This window comes from Marmota flaviventris, chromosome 4 (assembly GCF_047511675.1).
Source record: "Marmota flaviventris isolate mMarFla1 chromosome 4, mMarFla1.hap1, whole genome shotgun sequence".
Taxonomy (NCBI): domain Eukaryota; kingdom Metazoa; phylum Chordata; class Mammalia; order Rodentia; family Sciuridae; genus Marmota; species Marmota flaviventris.
The window spans coordinates 84,220,595-84,239,862 of record NC_092501.1 but is presented as its reverse complement, the minus strand read 5'-3'; the positions used below and the strand labels follow the sequence as shown (position 1 = coordinate 84,239,862).

The 19,268-nt window shown below is 36.8% G+C and overlaps 1 protein-coding gene across 2 annotated transcripts in view; it reads right to left on the bottom strand.

Moving 5' to 3' along the window:
* Nucleotides 1–11,434, bottom strand: part of Mtmr6 (myotubularin related protein 6) — a 37,379-nt gene extending 25,945 nt beyond the window's left edge. For both annotated transcript variants that reach the window (XM_071611317.1, XM_027941588.2), the window contains exon 1: nucleotides 11,269–11,434. In XM_071611317.1, the coding sequence (XP_071467418.1) occupies nucleotides 11,269–11,292 (24 nt within the window). In that variant the 5' untranslated portion in view covers nucleotides 11,293–11,434. The remainder of the gene's footprint in view (nucleotides 1–11,268) is intronic.
* Between the last annotated feature and the right edge of the window lie 7,834 nt (nucleotides 11,435–19,268).

The following is a 19,268-nucleotide window of genomic DNA, read 5'->3' as shown; positions in this document are numbered from 1 at the left end:
TGAAAACTTAGATATATGATCTAATTTATAAAACTCAGGTCTGACAGTTGATTTGATATACAAAAACTGTCAACCTGATTTGATATACAAAAACTGTCAACCTGATTTGATATACAAAAACTGTCTAATTATTATACACTGATATTTAGGAAAACAGAAAGATCTGTCAAGTCCTGGGTTCAATCCCCAGAAATGCAAAAAAAAAAAAAGGGGGGGGGGGGCTGGGGTCGTGGCTTAGTGGTAGTGAGCTTGCCTTGCATGTGTGAGGCACTGGGTTCATTCAATTCTCAGTGCCACATATAAATAAATGAATAAAATAAAGGTCCATCAACACCTAAACATATATACATATTTTAATACAAAATTAAATTTTAAAAAATTTTTAAATAAAATAAATTTTTAAAAACTACAACAAAAAGGAAAGCTTCCTACTAACCTGAATAAAGATTTCTTCTCTTCGAGGTTAAGACTTATTTCATTGTTTAGGGACCATTTTTCCATAAAGTAAATATCTAACATCACTATGTCATATATTGTGAATCAAAACTTAAACATCTTTTAACACAAATGGGATCAACAACTATATGTTCTTCTCCAACTGTGCTAGACTTGGCTGGAAAGGGCACTTAGGCAAACAATAGCAATTATAATTCCACAACATAACTCTCAACCTTATTTCCTTAAGCTAAAAAAAAAAAAAAAAAAGTGTTATGGGCTATATAAAGGGAAATTATGAACAAACATGAAAATAACAGTTACCATAAAGTATTGACGCTCCTCAAGCTAACAATGTGTGCCAAGCATTTTTTAGCACTTCAAATAGGTACCCAACTTAGACAAAATAAAAAAGTATATTGGAGGGCTAGGGTTGTGGCTCAGTAGTAGAGTGCTTGCCTTGCATGTGAGACACTAGGTTCAATTCTCGGCACCACATTTAAATAAATGAATAAAATAAAGGTCCATCAACAACTAAAAAAATTTTTTTAAAGTATATTGGCAACTAGTTTTAAAAGGGATTTTACTAAAAATAAATAAATTTAAAAGAAAGTTTATTAATGAAACAGGAAAGTTTACTTTAAAAATAAATACATGTCGGGCTGGGGCTGAGGCTCAGAGGCAGAGCACTCACCTAGCATGCGTGAGGCACTAGGTTTGATCCTCAGCACCACATAAAGTAACATAAAGACATGTGTCCACCTATAACTAAAAAGTAAATATTGAAAAACCAAAAAAAGAAGTACATGTGAACCGGGCGCAGTGGTGCAGTGGCTGGAGAGGCTGAGGCAAGAGGATTCCAAGTTCAAAGCCAGTCTCGGCAATTTAGCAAGGCTCTAAGCAACTTGGTGAGACCCTGTCTCAAAATTTAAAAAAAAAAAAAGGGGCTGAGGATGTGGCTCAGTGGTTGAGCAAACCTGGGTTCAAATCCTGGTACAAAAAAAAAATCTATGTGAAGTTTTTCGTTTTTGGATTTTTTAAAAGACGATAACATTTCTCCAATCAGAAGCCTAAAATGGAAGACAATCATACTACTTTTCACCTGGATTTTTTAACCCTCCCTGTCCATTCCCTATTTATTACTATTTTCCCTCAATGATCATTCTCCATAATGTCACTGACATTATTTTAGCCATCTAGGAGTTAATGACTCCCAAACTATATGTCAAACTGATCTCTCCTGAATTTACGCTGTCTCCCTACACATGTAATAGCAATTCCTGACATTATTGAGAGCTTATTATGTGCCCAGAATCCTAATAGGAATTTCATGTACATTATTTCTTTTCTTTTTCACAAATTCTATGTGGTGGGTACCATTAGTACTCCCATTCAGCTAGTAGAAGCTAGGAACTGGGATAGCAATTACAACCTTGTGTAGTCTAATTCCTGAGCTGGACCGCCTTTCCTGGGGCTATACTGCCTCCACTTGGATGTCTCAAGAATAACATTAAACACACTAAAAACAGAACTGATTTCCCCTCTCACCCCTCAAAAATATGATCCTAATTCTGTATTTGGGTGTAAGTTATGTTACTCTATCCTTATCAAGTCACCCACACTGGAAATCTGGAAAGCATCCTGAGTTCTTGACTCATGATATTCACTAATTCCTACCAATTCCATCACCTAAATATTTCAAAATCAGCTCCTTCCACTACTATTAAAATAAGTGCTAAGTTAGAATGAAAGCATCTGTTCATAGGTCTGTCCTTCCCACTAAAAACTGTAATATATTACAGGGTGAGGACTGTCTCTTTCTTATTTCTAAATATCTCTTAATGGCTAGAATAGTGTTTGACATAGTAAGTGTTGAACCAAGATGAACTGCCTCAGAGGAAATATTTCCCAAAGGGAAAAAAAAATGGAAGGTACCCACAATTCAAGTGGTGCCCTTTGTTGAAGCCATTCATGGTATTCATTAAATAGGATTTTTCTTTATCCCACTGTACATTCCTTATTTCTCTCAGCTGCCATTTCCCTCCCTATAAAGTGGGTAAACAGCGGGTATTAATTCATGAATAAATGAACAAAAAATGTTTAAAAAGTAGAAAAACTATTAGTAGAACACAGTTATTATTCAACTTGCTTCATCTGCATAGTTATTTATTTTGGCAATACATGTTTGGGCTGTCAGTTCTATTCCTACCCTATCACCCAATTAGGGAAAAATCACTCTTCCTTTGAAATTGTATAGTATAATTGTATAGTACAGAGTTCTTTTCTACTGGATCTTTATCAAGATGGAAAATTCAGACAGAAAATATTATTTCCAACACTAACCCTATTTCCTGATTCCCTCTAGTTTTACATTAAATATTATCTGAAATCCCCTTTGTTAATTTTGATCCATTGTATTCAAGAGTCAAACCTCAACTGAATCATCTCCAAAACTTGGCAGAAGTGCAAATTCCAAGCCTCACTTGAACTCCATTCAGTCATCTGAGGAGACAGAGATAAAGACTCTGTATTTAAAAAGTTCACTTGCTCATTCTTTTTTCACAATACTGAGGATTGAACTAAGGGTCACTTGTCACTGAGCTACACTGCAACCTATTTATTTATGAAAAGGTCTTAATAAGTTGCTGAGGCTGATTTCAAACTTGCAATCCTCCTGCCTCAGCCTTCCAAGTAGCTGGGATTATAGGCATGCATCACTGTGCTCAGCTCTCATTCTTACAGAACTGATTCTTTTTTTTTTTTTAACATTTTTTTTAAATTTTTTATTTGTAGTTAGCACCACATAAAAATAAACAAATAAAGGTATTGTGTCCGAGGATCAAACTCAGGGTCTTGCACTTGTTAGGTGTGTGCTCTACTGCTGAGCCACAACGCCAGCCCCAGAACTGATTCTCCTTTAATTCCAAATTAATCCCTCATGCTCTGAACTCACATGAGCTACCTTCTCTCTCTAGGTTCTTTTTCCTAATATTTAAGGCCCTGACATGTCTAATTCTCTCACTTTTTAAAGGAACTTAATATAACTTGAAGGCTTAAAATATACAACTGCATTACATGCACACATACACTCACATTCACAAAATGGTGTGTGTGTGTGTGTGTGTAATACCAGTAAAGAAAGTTTACTAATTCACTCAATAAAAATTTACTGACTATCAACTAAAGGACAACTTGACTGGATCTCATGCTCACATCTGTAAAATATGGGCAATAAACTTTCCCTCAGAGGGCTGTAGTAAGGTTGGATAATAAATGTCTGATATTTTACCCTTATTTGTCTGATAAATATAAGCAATAAAATGCTCAAAGAAGTATCTGCAAAATTACTTCAGTTAGTAATCTGGTATGGTAGGTTGTACTATTCAGTTAGGTTTGAAAGGAGAAATGAAGGATGTGTATTTAAGTTTAAAAAGCAAATTCAATATTCCAATGTACTCTATAATTAGAAAAATAACTACTGTTTCCCTAATACAAATTGCTGAAAGCAAGAATCAACAATACTTCCTTTGGGGGGAAAGGAAGGACAGCAGAATGAAATAGACATTATTATTGCTGTATGTATATACGTGACTGCATGACCAATGTGATTCTGCAACCTGTACACTCAGAAAAATGAGAAATTATATCCCATCTGATTCAAATGTATGATATGTCAAGATCATTGTACTGTCATGTGTAACTAATTAAAACAAATTAAAAAATCAAAATTTAAAAAAATAAAATAAATTATATTCCATGCATATATGTTTATGTCAAAATGAACCCCAATTAAATGAACCCCAATATTATGTATAACTATAATGCACTAATAAAAAACAAAAAAATAAAAAATAAACAATACTTCCTTCACTAATAGAAACAGAAAGAAAATACAAAATTCTCAATAGAGATAAAGCATTTATATTTCAATATGTGAGGAATAGCATTTTACCTGATGAGCGAAAAGTATTAATGTAGAGCCTGTGCTGTAGATAAAAGGATACAAATAGAGGTCATTAAGCACTATACTACATGACAGATATGGGGTTTTTTTTTAATATTTATTTATTTATTTATTTTAGTTTTCGGCAACATCTTTGTTTGTATGTGGTGCTGAGGATCGAACCCGGGCCGCACGCATGCCAGGCGAGTGCGCTACCGCTTGAGCCACATCCCCAGCCCGACAGATATGGTTTTGAAAATCATTCCAGAATCACTGTGGAGAAAATGCTGGATTGGGTAGGCGTAACCAGGTAAGAGGTTAATGAAGCAATCTAGGGGTGGCTAGGAGAAATATTAGGGTTCTGGAGTAAGCTGTGACAAGAAAAGAACAGTCTCAGACTAATAATGTAACAAAACAAATGTGAAAAGGAGGAAGGAGATAAAGGAGAGATAAAGATATAAAGACTTTAAGCTTATCAGCTTGGTTACCATTCATTAATATCAGGCACAGAGAAATAAAAATAAGTCTGAGTGAAAAGTATATCTGACTAATAAGCTAAGGATTATTTATAACCTTACTAAATGCAAAATCAAACTCAAATTAATAAAATAGTAGAAATTCATTACATGTAACTGCTTCAGTATAGCAATAGGCAAATGGATGTTACAGATACTAAAATTAATCTGAAATTATTCCAAAACATTTATTTAGTATTTAAGTTCTGAAGAAAATAAGTTTTGAGAAAATATGCTAATTATTCTGCTATTTGCTGCAAACCCTCCTCCAAAAGAGAGAAACTTGGATCTTTTTCATTGCTAAAATATCAGCATACAAATTTCAGCCTATAGATTTAGTCAATTTTTAAAACAACTGCTTTTTTATATTTCTCCTTTTCACCAAAGAATGAAATGGAGGTCCTGGAATATGAATTAGAACAAGATATATTCCATGCTTGTGTAATTTGTCAAAATGGATTCTACTGTCATGTATAACTAAAGAAGAAACAATTAAAAAAAAAAAAAGGAAATGGGCTGGGGATGTGGCTCAAGCGGTAGCGCGCTCGCCTGGCATGCGTGCGGCCCGGGTTGGATCCTCAGCACCACATACAAACAAAGATGTTGTGTCCGCCGAAAACTAAAAAATAAATATTAAAAAATTCTCTCTCTCTCTCTGAAAAAAAAAAAAAAAAAAGGAAATGTATTTTACAGATGTGGCTGTAGATTTCCCCCAGGCTTTTCTTAGAAATGTTTTAAGGGACATGTTTAAGAAGCAACTACAATTCCTTCAGGTCACCACCACTGAGGCACTAGGAAAATAGTGTTAGGATCCTTAAAAAGGCAAAACATAAATGGGGAAGGTAGAAAAGACTTTTGGGGAAAGAGTAAATGAAAAACAATGGGGCAAGAAGAAAGATTTTATACTGGAACTGGAGGATGTGGTCACTTTAGTGAGGGATAATAAATGCCAACATGCATTACTTTAAGGATTACTTAGTTCAAACTATATAGGCTTTCACTAAAAGATCTTCACTGAATAGTCTATATAGGAACTTCAAATTTCAGCTGTTTACAAAGCTGGAAATAGAAAACATCTGAAATCATACATATACAAAATCACATCAAAAATTCAGATACCTGGTTATCTCTACTGGGACAGGAAGCGATCGATGGCTTTCTTTTATCTAACTTCTCTGATCAACAGCTGCTAACTCTACAACTACATGATATGTGGAGTGAATCCCAAGCAGAAAATACATCTTCACACCTTCTGATGCTTGTTGTACTTCTTCCTTATTGCCAGAACACCCACTTGAAATCTGTATACAGAATCAGTATTCCACACCGATATCCTACAAGAATTAGCTATTAAAAAGAAAGTAGCTGGGAGTGGCAGCACATGCCTGCAATCCCAGGGACTTGGAAGGCTGAGGCAGAAAGATCAAAAGTTCAAGGCCAGCCTGGGTTATTTAGTGAGACCCTGTCTCAAAACAAAAAATAAAAATAAAAGGTCTGGGGATGTAGCTCAGTAGTAGAGTGGCCCTGGGTTCAGCCTGGGTTCAATCCCCAGTATCAAAAAGAAAGAGTAAATCAAATTGGCATTTATGAAGTAGATGTTAAGTGGAGGGCAGAGATCATCTTTTTTTTTTCAATCATGTATCCCCAGTTCTTAGAATAATGTCTGACTGAATAAATTATCAATGAAACAGTTATGGACTTAAGAGAGGAAAGAATAACCTCAAATCACAAATCCAGTGGGAACTTTCTAGCTTACGTTGCCCTTCTGCAGTGTTAAAAACAGCTGACCCTCCATCAATGGCTTTCTAGCTCACAGTAAAAAGTAAGATTTTACATTGGCCTTCAAACGTCTACAGTAATGTACCCCTGATCTTCAACTTCAATCTTCTACTCAGCTTTTCCTCACTTACTCTGTTCAAGCCTTCTTGGTGGTCCTTAGCTTCAAGCATGCCTTACAAAGAGTTTCTGCCCCTGCTGTAGGACTCTCTCTCCTTTCCCTCAAGTGAGAATGGCACACTCCCTCACCAGTTTCAGATCTGAACTACCCAATTTACAACTGACATCCCTCTAACCCCACCTTGGTACTCTACAATCTTGCTGGCTTTATTTTTATCCACAGCATATTTTTATACCACCATACAACATCTTATCTACTTAACTTATTTTGTTAATAATTGTGTCTTCTCCAACTAGGAAATATGTTTTTATTAGGGCAGGACTTTTGTCTGACTTTCTCATCACCATTTTCCTAGTACCTAGAACAGTGACTGTTCCAAGAAGGATGAAGAAGTAAGAGCAGAGAAGGGCATGGAGAAGGAAATTAGAAGAGCAAAGATGGCTCCCTTCCCATCTGCAATTTCACCTCTTCCAATTTTATCTGTACTACTCTTTTGCAGTTGCCCCTTTTTAAGGGTTCCTAGGCCCTTACTTTCCCACTCTTCTCTACAGAATCTCCACATATTTTTGTATACACTCACCCACAGTGAAAAATTTTAATGATTACAGACAACTCACAAATCTGCTTGACCGTTTTCAGAGCTCCAGTCGCTCATAATCAGCTAATTACTAGAAAAAAAAAAAAATCTTACCTTTAGTTTTCACATTCCTCTCCATTCCTACTCACACTGCCCTATCTCACCACTCAAATCTCGACTAGGTAATTATTCTGTATGGTAGGAGAGTATAATGGTTAAAAATAGGCCTGATATCAGAAAGACCTGAATTTAAGAACCAAACTCCAGTAATCTCCCTGGCTAGCTAGCTCCCAGATAGCTATGTGAGCCAGGACAACTTATTTTATGTTATTCAATCTCTATAAACTTTCAGTTTTCTCACCTGTAAAATGAGATAATGTTAGTGACAGTCAAAATAGCACACCACTTGGAGAAATGTGTTCAGGTACTCCTCAAAACTTTTGCTCTTATTACAACAATAATTTAAATAATGATAGTTTTTCCTTATTTTAGTTTTGTATCTCCTTCACTCTTTGTAACAGATAACATATATTTCTACACATATACACGTATGCTCTCACATTCTAATGACAATAAGAAGGATCGAGCTAAAGAACAAGTTGGGCATTACTTTTGGAATTTGAGCCCCAGTAAGATCAGATTTGGAGGGACAAATCTGAATTCTATAACAAGCCCTACAAAGCCCTACTTTCATTGAGTTCTTATTCACAGACAGTATAATATCATTCAAAATCAATATATGTCAGCCAAAGTATTGGAGCCTAGCAGGCAAAGGATACCACCTTTGCATATTTTTCATTATGTATTAGCAGAACCACCTGATTACGGCAAAATTAGAGCTCAAAGCCAGTGACAGGCAGTAGCTACAGTGTTCCTAAGTATAACTTGGAAATGCCCTTTTGGAAATTCAAATTCAGGGACTTAACATATTTATTGACCTCATAAAATCAGTAAACTAAATTTGACCAAAACAGAATGATATATCTGTTCCTGAGAAAGCCATTTAATTAGTACTCAGCTAAAATACTAATCTCTAGTTAATGGTACATAAAAAATTGATTCTAAACAATAAAAAATAATATATAAATATTACTTATGATAAGAACAGATTTGGAAAAGAAAACTTTTAGAATTATAATCTGTATTTACTTCTAAATTAATACAAATTTAACAATTGGCTTCAAACTAAAGAGACAATAAAAAAAGCATACATAGTCTTTGGAGTTAACAAAATTTAGTTTAAAACTACTCCTCATGAGCTAATTGGGCAGGTTATGCAAACTCTCTAAGACTATTTCTTCCTCCTCTGTAAACGGAGATAATGAAATCCAATGGACAGGGTTATACGCTATCTAAACAAAATAAATTACTAAGTAGTTATATAGTACCACAGTTATAGTGACTAATCTATATAAGGATTTTTTTTTAAAAAAAAAAAAAAGCTAATAAACCTAATACAATCAATTTTTCATTGTGAAATACTTACAATTATTTTGCAGCAAATTAACTATGTCCATGTGGAGGCTATGCATAATGGAAACAAAAAGTTGGCTATGTTCAAATCAATTTTTAAGAACAAGTTATTTTCACAATAGGCTAATGATTTAAAAAAACAGTCTATACAATAGTTATCAGAACGTATTAGGAGGTCCAATCTATCTTGCTACTATATGTCCAGTATCTGTGCAGTGCCTGACACAAAATAGGTGTTTAACAAATATTTGTTTAATTGAAGTCTACCACGCCCACTTAATTCTACGGTAATAATCCAATGCTATAAAAATGATATAATGTAGGGCTGGGGTTATAGCTCAGTGGTAGAGTGCTTGCCCAGCATGTGTGAGGCACTGTGTTCAATCCTCAGCACCACGTATAAATAAATAACATAAAGGTCCATCAACAACTAAAAAATATATGTATTTATATATACATATATATACATAAATATATATAAATTTCTTAAATGGCACAATGTAGTAAAGGAATACATGAGAAGTAATTTTAATAGAAAATTAGTCAGAAATCTCTCCATATTTAAAAAACATAAAGGAGCTTTACTAAACTACCAGCATGGACACCCTGTGAAAAGATAAAACTAAATCAGAACATAAATTGGAGAACGGTCCATCAATGGTAAAAATGAAACATGAGGCTCAATGAAAGTCACTAGCAATAATCTTCAAGGAGATAATAAAACTGGTTATAGCAATACAAATAAAAACAGAGATATATATTCATCATAAATTGAAGGAGAAAAAAATTAAAAATAACAAAGGGTCCTAAAGATTTTTCAACAGTGTTTACTCTTATCATTCACTTAAAAGTAGGGTTTGTGGGCTGGGGATGTGGTTTAAGTGCTAGCGCGCTCGCTTGGCATGTGTGCGGCCCGGGTTTGATCCTCAGCACCACATACAAAGATATTGTGTCCGCCGGAAACTAAAAAATAAATATTAAAAAAATCTCTCTCTCTCTCTCTCTCAAAAAAAAAGTAGGGTTTGTTTTAGTTGATTAGACTCAGTTCACTTTGACTGGTTTTCTATTGTGTGCTATGCACTGTGGTAAGTATCTAAAACATGCAAAGAGGAGGTTCAAATTAGTGTAGAAAGAAGTCACATGCCAAAAGCCCACATTAGCTCACATCTGGAACCCTCTAACCAGGCAGGACAAGATCCTGATCCCATGTCTACTCTAATCCCCTTTTCCACGGGTACATCTTCTGTAAGTTTGGTTATTTACTCTGTCACCCTTCTACTTTCAAACTTTAACTGCCAGCAACTTGAATTTTTTAGCTACTATATCTTTCTTCTCTTTAAAAAAAATTTTTAAAATCTATGTGCACCTTTAAAAGGGCTGTGAAACATTTTAAAGATAAAGATCTCAAATTCTCCTTATCCCAGTAATGATAACACAGATTTACTTGTTCCTAAATGAGCTGTAACTTTTTAAGATGAGCAGCTACTGACTGATGATTTCTGCTCTGGCAAACATAGAGTCTGCTTTCACAAAAGGTCCTTCTAATAAATAATTTAAAAAATGACAGACTGCCCATGATCTTAATTTGTTACTCGGTTCTGATCTCAGTCTGTTTTTCCCCCTCCAGAAGCTGAAGTTTGCTTTAAATGTTGTTGAAAAAATGATTTGGTAATATTCTGATGCCATTTCCTTTCAGCTTTATTCTTGTAACAGAATCATAAAAATACTTACTCATGCACAAATCTCTTGCAAATAAAAATGAAGTATAGGATTTAATAAACAATAATCTCAATTGAAGAAAGTTCCATCCAACCTTTTGAAATATTATACAACACTTTAACCTTCTGTATAATTTCTCGTTAAACTGACTATTGACCCTAAATAAGAACAATGCCTACAATTTGAAGCAGACACAAAAACACTGGAGACAGACAAGAAAGTAAGGCGGAAAGCAGAGCTGATCTGGACTCTTCCAAACTTGCATCATGAATCTGTGACACGGGACAATGAAACGTTAAGGGCTATACCTTACAAAGCATAGTAATGTTAATTTGGGAACTCACCAGTTTTTCGGTACATAAGGGGGAGAATGGCTGAATACCCCAAAGTTAGAGCAGCCCCAATTTTGCCCAAGAAAATATAGAGCTAAGGGGGCGGCAACCAATTTTCCAGGACTTAGCCCCCCACCAAAACACCCGGAGCTCCTAAAAGATCCTGCGTCCAAAAGTACAGGCCTCCACGAAGCGCCCACTTAGCCGAAACTGACCCTGCAGTGGCAGACCAGGCCCCGCCAAGCCCTCCCGCCCAAGACAGGCCCCCCGCCCCTCCGGTCCCCAGCCCTGCTAGGGCCAACAGAGCCTTCGTCGCCTTCCGCCTCCGCTAAGTGAGACCTAGGCCAGTGGCTAATGGCTTTCCCGCGCCAGACTACCTTGGTCGTACGGATGTGCTCCATTCTGAGGAACGTCTGTCGGCAGCCGGCCTCACAGGCGTACCATGTAGCGGAAGGCACCGGACGGCAACAGAGACTCTGAGCCAGGAGGAACTCCCTCAACCGGCCAGCGCCTATGTCCGTCAGGCCGCCCCGAGAACGCCAACCGCGCAGGCGCAGTCGGCAAGCTCGGTCTCCTAGAAACACTTCCCAAACGCCGAGGCCACCGAGAGGGCACAGCGGGATGGGTAGAGCGTCCACCGACGGAGAGCAGCATCTTGGCCCTTCCTGGGCCGCTGTTAATTCCACAGCGCCCTCAGACAGTGGATGACACCAAGCCCTTTGGGGCAGTCCTTTGACAGGCAGCTAGACTAGAACCCGCAGGGTCTCAGCGCTGGGCGGTGAGAAGACTCATCTCGATTTAAAAATGGATCCTGAGTAAAGGGCACTTGGCGCGTGAGGTCACATGCTGGATGTCTATGAAGTTCTTCACCATGCCAGTGGACAGCGTCAGATTAAGATAATTTTACTTTAGTTTAGAAATTTATTCTAAAGAAATAAATTTACTGTAACCTTATTTAAAACAATTATATTCTCTAATACTACAGGATTCATTTGTAAAACATGGTGCATTCATTCAGTGTCAGGACATTACATAACAAAAATGTTGATGTTGTATTAGCGAGGGAAAAGAGGCAGCTATGGTATAGTAAGTTCAATGTGACACGTTTTATAATTTTTATTTATGTTAAGCAAAAAGTTTATATTTCTAGATGGTAGAATTAGAGGAGTTTTTGTAATTCCTTTAATGCAATAGTTGGTCTGGAGCATTTTCTCATTTTATCCCCGAGGATCTTGGTGAGATCTGAAGATATTTTTAGTTTTCCTGGCTATGGATAAGGAAAAATGCTACTAGTATCTAGTGGGTCCTGGTCAGATCTGCTGCTGAACATCCTACAATACCCCAGACCAGCCTACACAACAGAGGTATCTGCCCAAAATGTCAACAGTGCAGAGGCAAAGAATTTCTGCTCCATATTTTTTTAGTGTTCTGTTCTGAACAGCTTCACATTTGTAATTAGAAAAAAAAAAATTTAAGGTTAGGTAGGAGCTAGGGGTGTAACCCAATAGTAGAAATATGTGCCTAGCCTTGTGAAGCCCTTGTTCAATTCCCAGCATCAAAAGGGAAGGGGTTAGGGAGAAAAATAAACAATCTTTCTTACTGTAATTGGTACGATAAGAGCCTAACATCTAACTATTCTTTTCTAAGTAAAAATTTTGTTTTTTTTATTCAAGTTATCATGGTGATTTGAGTGCCTAGTATTTTTCAAATACATTGACAATGCAACAGAAATGCTTATTTTTCACAACAGTATTTGTGGTGGAGTTGCTGACCCCTGCAAGGTGAATCTGTAATAAGATCAAACCACCTAAACCAACCTTGGTATAGTTTCACATCCAAAACATGCACAATTCCTTCTCTGAAAAAAAAAAATGTTCGAAAACAATGTAGGTCTTTACACAAGATCATTTGAGAAAACAGAGGTAAATTATATCATATAACAAACAAGACTTTCTTAACATAACCACTTTTTATATCATTTTCCCTCAAAATCTTATCTCACCCTTTCCCTATTCCCATACAACTCATCCAACCCCTTCTCATTTCTTGACATTTGTCATTTCCTCTCTTACCAAATCTCACAGAGTGAAAATCATAAGGATGTTAGCTACCATTTACCAAGAGATGGTCTGGTGACACAGTACTAAAGGCTTTACCTATATTACAAGGAAAATAGTATTATTTGCCTCATTTCAAAGAAGAGAAAAATGAAACATGATGATGTAACCTACTCATTATCGCACAGCAGATAATAAATCTCGTTAATAAAGCCAGACAGTCTGACTCCAGAGTATGTATTCTTAACAACTATTTTATATCGATTCACTTTTCAAAATCCATATTAAAGTACCATTTATGGTAATATGATACAGTAGAAAATATCCTGATTTTTTAAAAAAATAATGAATATAAAATCAAATTCTATAAAGCATCAGGTAACTGGCAAGATAGTGAGAACTTAGAAATGCAAAATATAGAGAGCATGTGTCCCCAGAAAGGTAAGCAGAACACTGAAGTTAATGCTGCAAGAGGGCCACTGCAAAGTCAGACCAATTTTTATCTGTTTCATTGTCCTCTCAACACAAAGTTCAGAACGCAAAGCCTATAGCCCATTTCAGATGGGGAACCCAATGGGAGACATTCCCTACATAAATTCAGAGCCAGAAGGGAAAAAACAATCCAATCCCCAAGACTGTGAGAAAATTTGCTTTGATTTTGAGAAAAAAGTCCTGGAATTACTCACTGTCTTGGAAATATTATAGCCACGAGGAGGTCATTGGACATATCTATACCTTAGATTCATATCACCTATGTGATCCAAAAGCCTCTGGGAATATACTTTAAAGGGGTTGAAATTAGTAATGCCTGGAACTTTATTATTACAAACACAAAACCCTGGGAGGGGAGGGGGGATAGTAGAGGATAGGAAAGGCAGCAGAACACAACAGACACTAGTATGGCAATATGTAAATCAATGGATGTGTAACTGATGTGATTCTGCAAACTGTATATGGGGTAAAAATGGGAGCTCATAACCCACTTGAATCAAAGTGTGAAATATGATATATCAAGAACTATGTAATGTTTTGAACAGCCAACAATAAAAAATTAAAAAAAAAAAAAACACAAAACCCTTTAAGTAGATCATACTCCTATAATAGGCCCCAAACAATTCCCGCAATTAGTTTCCCATGGAAAATTAAAATAAAGTCACAATAAAAATAACTAGCACACAAAGAAATAATTGTCAAGATAGCTGGCAGGGACAATATAATGACAATCAGAGATTTTGTAATTATGAGATTTAATTTAGAAAACAACAATGTTCCTGGGCGCCGTGGCACATGTCTGTAATTCCAGCAGCACAGTAGGCTGAGGCAGGAGGATCGCAAATTCAAAGCCAGCCTCAGCAATTTAGCAACTCAACATATTCCCAATCAGTGTCCTAATAGGCCCAACAAATGTGTATACTATAGTGAGGGAAGTTAGCAGTTACATGTGTGTTATATTTGTCTGATAAGCTAATTCTATTGATTATAATTCTAATATATAGTTGAGGAAGAAAAGAAGGCAAGTTTTGTTGAAAGCAATATCAAGATTCATTATAAATATAATTTAGGTAGTATGTTACAAGGATAGGCAAATAGGCTTCCAGGAATGGGTTGATATATAAGAAATATCATATTTTGGATCAATGAGATGGGGATACTATTTTCAATAAATGGTGCTGAGACAATTTGTAATCTATGTGTGGAAAAAAATTAAATATGATCTTTACCCCCAACTATGCATTTCTATTTGAGAAAAGACCCAAATATGAAAAGTAGCACAATAAAAATTTTGGCAGATATGTGAGAATATACTTGTCACTATTCTAGAGAAGAATATTTAAAACAGGGCATAAAAATTAGAGATAGTAAATTGAATTTTAGGTCATAAGTTTCTGTCCCTCAAAAAAAAAAAGAATATAACAGTAAAGCAGTTATAAGGTAAAACATTTTTAGCATAAATAATATACAAACTATCCATTTCAGAATATATAAATTCCTATCTACCAATCAATTAGAAAAAGACAAAGACTCAACAGAAAAATAGGTAAAACACCCAAACAGGGGCTTCACAAAAAAAGATATCCAAAACTCCAATATATGTAATCTAAAAGTATTTAACTTTATTATGAATCAGGAAATTAAAAAAAAAAGTTTGACTGTAAGGGTATTGGCAAGGGTAAGTAACAATATGGACTACCAGACATTGCCATTGGGAGTATATACTGTTACAATGCCTTTAGAAAATTTATCATCATATAATAAAGTTGAACATGCACACAGCCTAAGAGCTAGCAACCCATTCATAAATGTGTATACTAGAGAATTTTACCCATATATGCAACAGAATACGTGTAAAAAAATGTACATAGCAGCCTTGCTTGGAATTGTCCAAAACAAAATATTAAATACCAGCTATAGAATGGATAGACCGTGATATTGATAAAGTGGAATATTATGCAGCAATGAAAATAAAAATCTTCAATTACATGTAACAACAGATAAACCTTATAAACATAATGCTAAGCAAAAGACACAAAACAGGGCTGAAGTTGTAGCTCAGGAGTAGAGTGCTCATCTCAGAAGTGGAAAGCACTGGGTTGGATCCTCAGCACCACATAAAAAATAAAGGTATTGGGTCTATCTCTGACTAAAAAAATATTTTTTTAAAAGACACAAAACAGTACATACAGCATGATTCTGTTTATATTGACTTCTGAATAATTCCATTTATAACATAAACAATATCATCCACCAACAAATCAACAAAAGATGTAGTTTCTTAACAGAAATCTCACACTATGAGAAACAAGTGGAAACAAATGGCTTACCAGAGAATTTAGAATCTGAATAATTTGCTTTATCCTTGGAAAATAGCAATTCACATAGAGTTCAAGTCCTATATCTGAGTAATAACTGGAAGATCTTTTGTAAACAGAATTTTCTATTTGTGCTACACTAGATAAGGAAGGTGAAGTCAAATTCCAGTGCCTTGGTTTTGCATGGCTGGGCAATTGGTTTTAGGCTAATTTTAAGCAGGCATGATACTCAGGTGATTGTTATACTACTGTCAAGTTTTCAGTTGACTAACCAAACAATTGAGCTTATTGAAACTGCTTTCTTGGAGTTGTGTTTCTGTAGCACATAAGAATGTAAAGTCTTGTCCTTGCTAACAAGTCAAACAGGGAAATGTATATGAAATAAGAAAGTGTCTTTGAGATCCAGTCTCACCTTTGGTGCAGCTAGAGGCATGTGGTAGACTGTAATATTGCTTATAATATATTCCAGTTTCTGTCTCTGCAGTGCTCCTCCCTGTGGGATTTAGGGGTCAATTGCTACTTTAGCATAACTTCACTCTGCCAAATACAAGACAGAAATACCATGCTAAAATTTTACTAAAATAAAGCTGAAAGAATGGTTTTTCAATTTAAATATCTTCCCCCAAAGCCCAAACTATTATCTTTTGAGTCGTATTTTCTTGCTTTAGTTCTATAAATTTATTTTAAAAGTTACAGATTTGCATCATTATTATAGAGTTCCCATACACCCACAGCCAGTTTTTCCTATTATGAATATTTTATGTTAGTCCCTACAATATTTTTACATGCTCTTTCCTTCTAGCTGTTATGTCTTGTTAATTAACATATTTCTTAAATGAGAAGCATTTTTCTCTTGCTAATTTTATGTAGGTATTCTTCAAAAGTTTTGGAAAGGATACATTAGAGAATTAAAAGACCTACAGAGATGTTTTCTGTCTTCCCACAAAAATAACCTGGATTTATCTTTTTAAAAATCTTCAGTCAAAAGGAAATATGTTAGATTTTACAACCGTTCTCTTCTGTATCATTCTACAGCCCTCACTGAAAACAGCATTCTTTAAATTGTCAGTTTTAAGCACACAATAATCTTTTATTTTCTCCTGTTCAGTAACTATGAATTTTTTCTTTATAACTGAAGTTCAACTGTGTCTCTTTCCTTTTTTATCATTCCCACTGTGACTTCAATAATGTTTAGTTTTATTTTTAATTATACAAACACATGTTGGCGTGTTCGTATGCCATTCTACTGTCAAGTTTTCAGTTGACTGACCAAACAATTGAGCTTATTAAAACTGCTTACTTGGAGTCGTGTTTCTGTAGCACATAAGAATATAAAGTCTATTTTCTACTTTTGCTACTCAAGATAAGGAAGGTCAAGTCAAATTCCAGTACCTTGGTTTTGCTAGGGTGGTTGAAAACAGACATTTATTTCTCAGTTCTGGAGGCTGGGAAGATCAAGGCTAAAGTGCTTGGAGATTGGGTTCCTGCTAGGGACCTTCTTGGCTTTCAGAAGGCTCCCTTTTGCTGTGTATTTATGTGGTGAAGAAAGGAGAGCAAGCTCTGTTTTGTCTTTTATAAGGGTACTAATCCCATCATGGGACCCGATTTGGTGATTTAATTTAAATTTAGTAACCTCCAAAGGACCCATAGGAGGCAGGACTTCAACATTTGAATTTGAAGGGGATAGGGCTTTAACATATGGATTTGGAGGAGGGTAGCGTTTCAACATATGAATTCGGAGGGGAGCATAAGGTTTCAACATATGAATCTTTGGGGTGTGTGTGGCATAATTCAGTTTTTAACAGATGGTAAATATCAAACTCAATGCTGCAGAAAGTGTTGAATTAAGGGTGGCTGTGAGACAAGAGGTTGGAAAGACTGGTCCTTTGGAGGACTTTGAGTGCCAGACTTAGAAGACACTGGGCTTTTGACCAAGGTACTGTCATGGTGAGAATTATGCTTTAGGAGAACAAATCCAAGGGGTGCTTTTGGGATTGATTTTTTTTTTCGGAAGAGACTGCAGTAGGCAAACCATTTGGAGGAGTAACAATACCTGGTGGAAAAATAAAGACCAATATTCTGATGGCTGCCTACACACGCACAACTGCCAGGAAATTTTCCTGATGCTCCCGCTGAAGGAGGATTTCATCTCTAATCCCACATATTTTGTATGCTGCTCAAGGAAGATTTTGCCTTATATGGTATTTGTTTCTGTACTTTTCTCATAGCTCCCATTCGGCAGTTCCTCTAGTATATTGCACCATACAGCCACGAAGCAGCTGTCTGGGAAGGACCCACACGCATTCCTACCCACTAGAACGCTGACATGATTATTGTTATTGTTGTTGTTATTACTTGGGTACCAGGATTGAACCCAGGAGCACTTAACCACTGAGGTCACAACCCTAGCCCCGTCACTCTTTAATTTTTTTTTTTTAAATTGTAGATGAACACAATGAAAGGAAAGCAGGAACGGGGAGACAGGCGACAGAGACAGAGACCAGGTAGAGCTACACAGGAGAGTAAGTCAGTTTACAAATTAAGGCACATCTCTCTATAGACGGAGAGAGACAAAGTAAGCTTGGAATTAGGGACTTTTATGGGTCAGGCTCAGGGATTGGGGGGGAGGGAGTCTAATGCAGGCGGTTAAGGGTGGAGTAGGTATGAGGGAGTGATGAACCTTTCTCATTTAATGCCCTTGGACGGGAAAGCGACATTTTTCTTAAAATGGTGGCTGTCACTTAAGATGGCAGTCCTTATGCTAGGCAAGGACATTACCCACAAGACCTTTATTTTATTTTTTTATTTTTGTGTGGTGCTGAGAATCCAACCCAATGCCTCACATATGCTAGGCAAGCGCTCTACACTGAGCTACTACCGCAGCCAGCCCCATCCCCAGCCCTTTGTTATTTTGAGACAAGGATTTGCTAAGTTGCTGAGGCTGGCTTTTAACTTGGGAACCTCCTGCCTCAGCCTCCGAAGCCGCTGGGATCCCAGGCATGCTTCACCGAGCCAGGCCGCAGACATTATTCTTCCACTTGCGCACACCACACAGGAGACCTGGGAGCTTGGCCAAGTCAGCCTGGGGGCTCCACTGGGCCGTTCAACCACCGAAGGCCCCTCGTCCCACCGACTTGGCCAAACGAACTCTGCATGGCCTGGAGCTCCCAGGTGGAGCTCTCGTCGGGGGACCAGTAAATTATTATAGTCTGATTTCTGAATCCTCGAGGAGCTGCTGCGCTGCCTTCCCTTCCTGGGATTGGGTCGGCTGCCTACCAAAGCCGGACTCCTCCTGTTTCTGTACGGGAGGTTTAGGGATGTTCACTAGAGCCCTCCCCACCTCTGGGGTTCTTGGCATGCTTTTTAGTGGGAGGTAGGATAGAAATTCATCAGTCACAAAGTACTGAAGGAGGAGAACTACAAAAGGAAGAAATGGTTGTTTAAAAACTCGGGGCCCCTACCCTTTTAAGAGAGTAGGCGGGGAGCCAACTCCACCGCGTTCCAGGGTGC